Raw genomic sequence first — 11376 nt, 5'->3', positions numbered from 1 at the left:
GATAATTTGACCTCTTGTTCCCTGCTGACACATTGCTGCTTGTGTCACAGCCCTCTTTCCTTTGTATCTTTCCATTGCTGCCTATGAAGGATGCATACAGGGTGTAAGTATCTGAACAGGGACACCACTTTTGGCAAATTGGATTTGAAATGTTAGCAAGAAGGGATGTAACAGTGGATGCAGTGGAGGTCACAATGAATTGTTGATAATGGACATCAGATAGACCAATACCTTATATTTTTTACCGACAGTCTTGCAAATATAAATAAAAGTGATTAATTTTATATTTTCCCTATGAAGTACAACTCACAGTAGACAACAATAGCTTTGTAGTCCAAAAATCAGTTTATCCTCCATGGAGTGGGTTTCCCACACGAAGACGGCCATTTATAAAGGCATCGGGCTCTAATGCATCCAGGCAGTATAATGGCAGTTTTATAAGGTGATATAGATTAATTTGAGAAAATGATGGCTATTGCTGAATTGGTTGCATTTTTAAGTGCATATCTAATGTATCAACATTTCCAGCCAAACAGCAACAATCAAGAGCTAACACCTCACTCCTCCTCTTTTCCTGCTTCAATCTTATGAGTATATTGTTTTGTTCATAAGTTAGGAATTTCAGACTGTGATCTCAGAATCAAGAATCACAATTTCTTCGTAGGCTGAGTGTAATGTCACGGCCCTGTGGTGAGGTTAACATAAAGGCTTTGAGTCGAGGATGTTGGCATATACTGTGTGAATGTACTAATATCTACCAATTTTAAATATAGTTCAGCCATTTCAGATGCAAGTTATTGCACACATCAACATCTCAGATGATATTTCCAGGTTTGTGTTTGATTGCAAATAGTTTGAAATCAGTGACTTTCCTGACACAGAGATATAACCAAACATTAGGGGGCAGTTTCCCAAGGGGGCTGAATCTTAGTCCTGTATCAGTGACCAGTCACCATTTTGGAATACTGTCAGTCTTGACCTATGCTTAATTTTGTTTTGGTAAACTGTTCTGGGGATCTTTGCTGACAAGACCTGTATGTTGAAGCTATTTTCAGTTCCTAATCAGTTCTAGGATTCCAGTAAATAAAATGAATGCTGACCAAGTGGTTCATTTCAGGAGACAGACTTCCACTTATTGGTCTTGAAAGTTTCTTTTAGCTCTTTATTTCAAGTCAGTGACCTGCTGCACTGTGCCATCAAGTGTCATCCACTTCATTTGTTAGGATCTGAAGTAATATGACACTTCTTTCTTTCCTATAATTCACCCTGTCTCTGACACACATTTACGTATAATCAAGAGTGTGTGGGGGGTGGAGATTATGATAATTGGTTGTTCAGTTTATTGTGCTACTCCATGTTCGACCATTCCTAAACCAATCAGTTGCTATTCTCTAATTATTTTATGCTGAGTTTTTAGTGTTAATGTGGCCTGACGGAATGGCAGTGATGTCATTGTGTGATTGTAAATGTGTTATCTACATTCATATAGTAGTTACTCCTGTAAAATGGGAAGAGAATATATGAAATGGGTTTTTATTTGTACATAGTTCACTTATAATGCGCCTCTGTAAATATGTTCCTGAAATAAGCGGACAGTTTACACCCATATCTTTAAAAAGAGCTATTTTGGGCAGAATTTGAGACATACTTGATGTCGATTACAATACCATATTGTCTTAAATTATCATATTAGTCTTATCATATTTGTCTAGGCACAACAGGTAGTGTCTCTCTCACACAGCTCTCAGGTGGCTGTCTGTGGGGAGTTTGATGTGCTCTCCCTTTGTCTGTGTAGGTTTCCTCTGGGTGCACCAGTTTCCACCCACAGTAAAAAAAAACACATTGATAGGTGGATTGGATATTCAAAAGTATCCATAGGTGTTAGTGTGTGATGCCCTGTGATGGACTGGCACCCAGTCCAGGCTGTGTTCCTGTATTGCGCTCAGTATTTCCAGGTAATCTTGGGACCCCCGACGACCCTGAACTGGATAAGTGGTTACAGACAACGAATGAATGATCTCATTACCTTGCAGATGGAAAAAATTTAATTGTCCCCTTGATGATCCACCCAATGGATGACAGTGAGCTGTGTCTAATTTTCTTGAAATGCATTGATTTCTTAATCGCAGGAATGTAATGTATTAATACCCAAGGAATTTGACTGTACTTTGAAAATGTTCACTTTCCTGCACTGGTGTATAAAGATCTGCTAAATGTACAGACATACTGTAAAACAAAATAAAGATAAGGATGAAGACATGCTTTGGCAGATGTTGTTGATTTCTTCTAAACAAAGTTTATTGACAATCCCCACAGGAGAAAAAAAAACAGCAGTCATCTCTCTCATTATCTGGTGCAGTCATTTGCATGGCTAATGGGGAGAGGAAGGGAGATGGTTGGAGACGTTGTAGGTGAGCAGGCACTTGAAGAAGACCTTAGTTAGAGCAGCTGGGACATGACTGAAGGCCGTTCTCATTGCACGCCGTGCACTTGAGAGCTTTGAATGAGTCCGTGAAGCAGTTTCTGAAGACGGACATCTTACTGCCATGGCACATAGAGCAGGGCACGAAGGCGAAGCCGCCACACGTCTGGCATGTGTGGGGATGCTGTACCCTCTGCAGAGCGCAAAACACGCATATCAGAAAGAGAGCATGGACTACACAGAACATAGTGTATAAACATGTATAAACATGATCTGAGTTCAGGAAGACAGAAGAATTTTACATATATCAGGGTCACTGCCCAGTTGAGGATAGACCATCGACTATAAATAAATATCCTGGAATCAGAAACTGACGACATATGAAGGGTTCCTGAGTAGAAAATGGATGATCTACAGTCTCCAGGAAGTATACTAATGATTTATTCTATTCCTGATGCTCAAAGTGTTTTGGAGGATTTATGTGACATTGAAAATGAATTCTCTGTAATTGAGTACCACCTGCTTACACACACCATTTCCATGATTTTTGGCTTTTTTTTTGTTTGTTTGTTTGATTTAACTAAGGGGGGCACGGTGGTGCAGCAGGTAGTGTCGCAGCTCCGGTTTCCTCCCACAGTCCAAAAACACACGTTGCAGGTGGATTGGCGACTCGAAAGTGTCCGTGAGTGAATGTGTGTGTCTGTGTTGCCCTGTGAAGGACTGGCGCCCCCTCCAGGGTGTATTCCCGCCTTGCGCCCAATGATTCCAGGTAGGCTCTGGACACCCGCGACCCTGAATTGGATAAGCGCTTACAGATAATGAATGATTTAACTGACAATAATACAAAAAAAATATTTCCAATATTTTCACTGAACATCTTGATGATGTTAATTTAAAAAATCATTTGGAATTTGACACAATAAGTTGGGATGGGCAAAATAAGACAGAAAGGTTTATAGAAAATTAATGTCACACTGTTTTGTACTATTTCACTATACACAGGGGAATATAAAAGGATCATTCAAAAATAGTTTGTTGCTCACCATGTTATGCCAACCTTTATGAGAGTTTTGTCAAACATCATTTTTCAATGCATGATTAGGTGTTTTATAACAGCATGCTTAATATTGTGAAGGTATTACGGAAATCTGTAAAAATACTAGTCCAGAGAAAGGGTGGATATCAGTGTTGAATGAAAGAAACTCAGTGATAAATATAGCCACATGGGCTTGGGAGCACTTCAAAAAATGTTTTCACTTAAAGGGAACATCTATGATTGTGGGGAAATGCAGTTTTAAGCTGCACGTCTTTTAAGGTGGATTAGTGTGTTTGGGGGGGGGGGGGGGGGATTACTTTGTACGTGCATGAAGTTTGACTTGTCTGTACGTTTTTATTCACTGTTTGAATTACCACAGGATCTCATTTGTAAATCGAGCTGTTTAGATTTGTAGCACTTTCAGTAATGCAGTTAGCTGTTTCCCGAGTTTGGAGACACTTCCTCCTTAAGTGATCTGAAACAGCAAAAATAAGTCAATAATACCCATCTATGGAGCCTGAATAGAGTAATCCTCATTTCAGTTTGTGCTTCCCGACATTTGGAGTTCTCTCCGTTGTCCAAAACAACGGAGAAAGAGAGAGAAACACTAGCATACCGGACTGAGACAGTTTGTTTATTTACTCATTCACAGACACTGGGGCTTTGTAATCACAAACAGAATAGAGAGCTAGCAAATGGTGAAGAAACAAATTCTGGCAATGCATCAAGAAATGGAACCTGAAACACTATTACACAAGGAGAAAGCCACACACGTATTATATGCAGAATTCAATTTTGGTGCATCATGAAGAGGTTACTCAGGCAGTGGTGACCATGGACTGTTGAGCAGGTAAAGCCTTGTATCAGGCTGAATGGGCTAATGTCCCACTTGCAAAAAATGGTATTCTCAGTTCCCACAAGATAAGGCAGTGTAATTCAAAGAAAAGTAAACATACTGTGGAACATACTGTCTTCTAATCTTTTTTTCTGGAATGTGTTACAGGCCTCAAATTCCTATATAAATTTGTTCCTATTTATTAAATACAGTCCAGCTGTTCAGTGGAAATAATCTATTTGCACCTTTGTCAGCTAAATAAAGCTTCAAGAGAATTAATGTATCACAGATTCTTGTTTTTATTGTATTTACAATGTGTCTAAACTTTTCTGGAAATGGGGTTTGTATATGATGCTACAGCTTCTTCTCAAACTGCTGCCAACACACTGTAACTGGTATCCTGACTGTGAGCAGAATGTGCCTTGCGCAACCCTTCTGTGTGAGCTAACAAACACCTGCCTTGGCTAACATCACACAAAACATGGCCTCAGATGGCAGTAGGAATTTTGATCACACATCACTTTCCCAGGTAAACTTTGGTCATACAAAGGACACCTATAAAATGGTTGCATTGGCCAAAACTATAAATATTAATAAACTATACAATATTTAATATATATCTTTTTTATTATCTTCAAAGAATTCACTAAATATAAGAAGGCATTTCCACCTAGAAGGCCTAGGTGGGTTATATACAGAGTCAAGGTTTATGAAAGCTCATTGCCTTTGGCATTCTTAGTCAGTCTGAGTCACAGTGCATGACTCACTACAGCTGAATGGACCTCCAGATGTGTGTGAATATGTGAGTCTGTGTGATGAGCATACACTTTCTTCAATCTGTGTCACATTCTAAATCAATGCTGCCATAATTCATTATTTATGGGGCATTTATTGATGTCAATGCAAAATGTATTCACAGTTCTGTGATATTTAATTCATAGTTGTTTATTCCAGGCTTTGATATGCTTTACTGAAAGTGTATCTGCAGCAAAGGTTCTCACAGCCTGAATCCTCTTTTTACTCAGCTCTTCAGTGGGTAAGAGCTTTTTCCTTGTTTCCTTGTGAAGGTGAGCCTCAAAAAAACAATCACTATTTACCTCAATTTTGGTTAGGAGATCCTGCAGTTCCCCTGATTCATTCATACCCAGGATTTTCTCTGCGCCCTGTAAAATACAAACTCACTGAATTAGGGGTGGGCGATATGGCCCTAAAACAATATCACAATATTTCACTGTATTTTGGCAATAACAATATTATTGGCGATATGAAAAAAAACTGAGAATAATTTTATTAATTTCAAGAACACACTATTATAACAAAATAAATGTTATATTAATATAAATTGTATTAAATTAATAATATATTTAGTTTCTTGTTTGAATTATATTTAAATAATCTGTATTTTATTTTAGTACAAATCTAACAATTTCAAACATTCAGAAGAAACAATAAACAAATGTAATAAATGTGTAAACATTTGCTTATTTTAAATAAGCGTAACTTACCAAGATATTGATATTGTATTAAAATTATTTAGAATATTGATATTTTATAATTTTTAAAAAATATTTTAAAATCAAATTTTGAACACAGAGCAAATTTCCACCGTACCGGTCACTGTGCCTAAATGACGTAGTAAATGTGTGCCATAGTACATGTAACTGCATGATGTCATTATGTAAACACGTCAGAATATCACAATAATCATGATATTGTTTTTTTTTATCTTTTAAAAGAAATGTGCTACATTGTAGTACATGAAATGATATGGCACAACCCTACGCTGAATCATGAATATATTAGTAAATGTGTGTTTGGCTATTAATTTAATTATTTTTACTATTATCAATATAAATGTCTTTATTTACACAGCATTTTTTAAAATCATAAAGTCATTTGTTTGCCCAAAAGTCAGTGACCACCTTTTATTCATTTACTTTGCAGACAAAATAGCCACTGAGAACAGGTTTAAATTCACTTTCAGGAGACATTTCTGAAGAGACTCCAAGATATTTGCATACAGAAAAAGGAACTTAAAGGACAAAATATATGGATCAAAGGTACAGAGAAAATGGGAACCTTAACAACCATGCAACAACCTGGTAGACCCCCATAAAATAAACATATAAACTAAAGGTTTGAACAAATAACTGAAAATAAAATGAATGATATGATACTGACTTAAGTCTGTGCAGTGAAATATTAAACATTTACACAAAAAAATAAAATAAAATGATTTGATAATTAATCAAGAATTGCATGATATAAAGCCATATTACATACCGTCCATGACTTAATTTTCATTTAGATTAAAGTCATCATGGAAGTGGTTTAAATGTTGGTCATATAGTGTGCACTTGCTACCATATTTGTTACAACTAGTTGAACATAATGTACACTATAATCATAAATAACAACTCAGGAAAATACACAATGTCTTAAAGGCTTTATTAAGAAAACTGACCCCCAGGTAGTGTCCATCGATGAAGACCACCGGGAGTGAAGGTGGTTCTCCCACCCTTCTGCAGCGTGCCTCCAGCTCCTTTCCGTACTCACTGTCCAGAGCAATGTTCTTCTCCATGAACTTCACCCTGTGATTCTGGAAGATTTTGCGCACCAGCTCACAGCGCTCAAACGTGGTACGGACTACACGGAAACTGGTTGTGTAGATCACGATACGGCCAAACTCCAGAGTCAGCTCAGGCTATCAAAAAAAAAAAAAAAAGTAATCTGCATAAGTGAGCATCATGTTTTGAGCACCAAAGGTTTTGGCACCAGAAAGACATTTACATTAACCATGTATTCAGTTTGCAAAATGCATTTAGACAGATTACTACAGAAAGTAGCTATGAATAAGATTAAAATAAAATATAATGCTCAGTAAGTTACATAGAGAGATGTTTAGAGGCAATCACTGAATAATCAATGACCAAGACGCATCTACTGAAATGTACAATGACCAATAAACTGACAGTGGGTACATGTCTGTATGTACACTGAATCTGTAAGAATAGAATAAAGTACAGATACAGAGAAAGTACAATAAATAGGACTAGTATAACCAAGTTACATCCAGTGAATAAACAATGACAAATTAACAGAGATTCTGTAGCTACATTAAAATACAACACAGTACACTAAGGACACTAATGTTGAAGTAGGTAGTATTTTTATGTGCTTCTTATGTGTTTTCTCCAGTATTTTTTGCAGTTATCATTCACTACCTGGTTTGACTTGATCAGAGTTTCATTAAATTAAATCAAGTGCCGATGGACTTTAACAAATCTATGACTGGGCATATCTGGAGGAATCTGCATCCAAGATTTTGCTTTTCAAACTACTTTCAACTACTCACAAGTGAGAATACAGTGCTAACTGATGGGTCTTTATGCTGACATCAACATTTTGTGGATTAAAGAAGCAAACACTGGACCCCAAAGTTTATTGGCCATTATTTGACAACAATTGCACCATATGTGTAAGAATACAGTCTGACATGAGCTTCAAAACTCAGTTCAAACACCTGCGAAAAAGTAAGGCTGAGGGAGCCTGTGTCTATGAAAATCACACATCTGACTGTAAGTGCCAAAAGTCAATGACCACTTAGCTATTAATACCTATTAAAGGAGGTATCTACATGAATGCAGTTATGGAGATTACATTAAATTACTTTGTTCAATCTGTGATTGTGGGCTTAGGGTCAATTAAACATTCAGAGAGTGAATTTTGTTTTCCACACACAGCTGTGCATTTTTCACCCAATTTAACTTTTTGGGCATAAAGCATACAGTGAACAGAGAAGCTTAATTTCACCCCTAATCACTGGATTAGTGCATTCTGCTACCCTGCCTTCTAATGTTATTAGCAGCATTAATACACAAGGCACATTCTTCATGTAATTTCCACAGTAAATAGCTGTGTTTCACTCAGAAATTGCTTTTGAAATGCTTTGAAAATCTGAATTTCATGTCCAATCTCAGATCTGCTATGAGTGATTACACAAAATCAATGCCTTCCACACACATATCCAGAAGCTTTTCAGCCATTCCTCTAATCTTGACATGTTTATAAGGCTAAAGTGCATTTTCAGTTCATACGGTTGTTCAAATGTGTGAGTTGTGCTTATTAAGAAGATGAAAAACTGAAAACAACAGCACACACAAATAACTCACAAATGTTTTGGGCCACAGGGCTAGTAAAACGTTCCAGAGCAGGAGCACTGATATGCAACTACTTTTATGACAAACACTGAGAAAAAGATCAGCCATCGATCCAAAATCCTGCATAAGCATAAGCCACTAAAATCAGCGCTCAAGAATCTTTCGTTTGGTACGTACAGTCAAATCTGAAAGCTTTTGCATCTTGGTTAAATTACATATTTTTTTTCTACCTGAAGGGGATAAAATGATATTGGTCTTCAATTACTCTCAAGTTGTACTTAAACCAGCAGCCATGGGCTTATCTGTGGCTGACTTACAAAGCAAGAAAATAATGTCAAAGTTATCCAAACACTTCCTGTTTGTAATGTGTATTATTTGAATTGTTATTATGACGTTGAAATTAAGTAGAAATTTTGAAGTCAAAACAAGATCTAGATGATGGTCCATATCTATGATTTTTGCTAATAGGCTTATCAGGTATACAAATAATCAATACCACATCACTGCTAAGGACATGCTGGAGTCCAACCTGAAGAAGGTATCAGTGGACTGTTGTAACAAAACTGAACTCTTTGGACAGATTTAGGGATAGACAGAACGAAGGATTCTTATAAATATCAACACATGCTGGAATGTTAAGCTCAGTAGTAAAGAGATTTGTCTCAATTTCTGTGGAATATGTTGCTGGCATCAAATTAAAATTTGGGCAAATATTATAAAATTGTTTATGTTTCAACATAAAATAATTTGTTTTTTGTGATATTTTCAATTAAATATAGGATTTAAATGATTTACACTTCCTTGCATTTCGTTTTCATCTTCATTTTGCCCAGCATCCCAGTGTTTTGCTTCAGTTAAATTTGTACACTATAATTTCTGTATGTTGATGTATACACAATAAGTTGTGTTTTAAATCATAATGAATTCCAATAAAGTAAAAATCCTGTAACTAATTTAAAACCTTAAAATCATATTTAAAAATATTAAAATCAGTGAATTGGGCTCAAGTTTTCTTATTAAATTTTATTGGTAAATAGATGCTTGTGTGAGCTGAGTATTTAGAAAGTGGAAGTCAAGAGAATTCATCAAGCTGATTAGCTTAGCTTGAAACACTTAAAGAAATTTATCATTAATGTTTAATCATAGTGACCTTGTCCTCTGAGACAGCTCGTCTGTCCAACCAGAGCATGAGACAGCGAGAGAGCAGTTGTAACCAATCGCTGCTCAGGAAGGGCACACTGACCCCTTAAGGACACTCATTACAGACAATTCTTAGAAGAGTCTGGATTTTGAGTTTTTTGGAATGGGGTGGAGCTAGACTTTGCTTCTGTATGAGCACATAGTACTTTGATGAAGTGAACACAACTCAGAACTCCTCACACTAAAGTTTGGTATTCAGATATGAGTATTACGGATTACCAAGTACACTGAATTATTTAGTAACAACTGTGAACTAATATATAGGTTACATAGTCAGGAGCAAACAATAAGTCCATAGTATTCAAAACCACAATTATGGGACCCACATTTCACTATGTATCACTATGTAACCTATATTTCAGTGGTATAGTGCACAATCTCTGTCATGGAGGGCTGGTGTCCAGCATAATTTGGTAATTCACCTGCTCAGACCCTGTTCATCAGGACCCCTTACTTAAAGCATTAAACCAAAATTCTGTTCACAAGAAATGATGAAATATTCAGGTGGTTTAATCTGCTGTAGGCATGACTGTCCTGAATGTCCACATCCTTGTGGTCATTACTCACCCCGCTGACTTTAGTCAGGTTGTCGAAAAGTATTTGGCCGGCACTGACTTTGTGTTTGACTCCTCTCACTGTTCCGTTCTTGCTGAGGATGTTGACCCGTTTGGTACTGAAGACTCTGTCCTTGTCCTTTCCTCCAGCAAACAGTAGCAGGTCGTCTGGCTCGCTTTCACTGTCATCCAGCTCTGAGCCCAGGTAGCCACCTGGATGTCCGTTCAGCTCACCGCTGGTGGAGGGGGTACTGGCCCGGTCAGCCTCAGAGCTGCTGGTACAGTCTGAATCCAGAGAATCAGCTGGACCCTCATCCTTAAACATCTCTTTCAGCACCCGTCCACTGTTCCCAGACGCCACACGAAACCTCACACGCTTCTGGGGCTTCTCACCGACCCCCGACGCCAATGTCCCCTCCATTGAAAAGCTCCAGTGTAGGTTACATTTCCCACAAAATATATCTCTTTAATCCACTGCTTTGAAATGCATTTACAAAGGATTGGCCTTTATCTCCCCATCTTTTCCAGAGTAATCCAGTGTGTACGCTCCAGAAAAACAAAGCTGCACTATGAGCTGGGCTGCAGCAGCCTCATTGCCAGAGTTACGGTTAATATGTCAATAATGCATGCACCTCTGCCATGGTTACTGAGAACGCCTACCATGAGGAAACTGATAGTACTCTTTAAATATTCATCATACTTTAAGCTATTTTATTCTTAATTTGCTGTGTTGAAGTAGACTTATGTCCATCAGTTCTCAGCCTAAAGCACTTATCTCTTATTATAAAGAAAGCTTAAACATAGAATTTCATGCATTTGTTTAATATGAAAAGACAACTTTTTGGCCTGGGAGTAACCATGTTAACAATGCATTCTGATTGGATTCGGATGTTCTGAGAGATGCACTGATTTGCATGTGATATGTGTGCCAATTTTCAATTTAGCTTTAGCATTTGGAAATGTTACTTTTTTATAATCGTACATTTCCTGCTGGTTTTGTGTTTTGAGTATTATTCCATTACACTTGTGATATCAGAGCAGTCTTGTGGCACTTAGTGAGATTAGACTGGGGTTGCACCTACACACCTGCTGCACACAGGCAAATGAGTGACATATGGAGGTAGTGAGCTTTTCTTTGATTGGCTAAGATCTCCCTCCATGCACTTTCC

General features: G+C 37.4%; 1 protein-coding gene across 1 annotated transcript; it reads right to left on the bottom strand.

Annotated features, from left to right (window-relative positions):
- Nucleotides 1-2435: 2435 nt before the first annotated feature.
- On the bottom strand, nucleotides 2436-10628 carry grxcr1a (glutaredoxin and cysteine rich domain containing 1 a). Its single transcript, XM_066648505.1, has 4 exons — nucleotides 10221-10628; nucleotides 6758-6997; nucleotides 5391-5456; nucleotides 2436-2615 (listed from the first exon to the last, which is right to left on the bottom strand). The coding sequence occupies exons 1-4, from the start codon at nucleotides 10626-10628 to the stop codon at nucleotides 2436-2438; spliced, it is 894 nt and encodes a 297-aa protein (XP_066504602.1).
- Nucleotides 10629-11376: the final 748 nt, after the last annotated feature.

The sequence above is a fragment of the Hoplias malabaricus genome, chromosome 17 (genome assembly GCF_029633855.1).
Source record: "Hoplias malabaricus isolate fHopMal1 chromosome 17, fHopMal1.hap1, whole genome shotgun sequence".
Lineage (NCBI taxonomy): Eukaryota > Metazoa > Chordata > Actinopteri > Characiformes > Erythrinidae > Hoplias > Hoplias malabaricus.
This window is presented reverse-complemented; position numbering and strand designations above follow the sequence as displayed.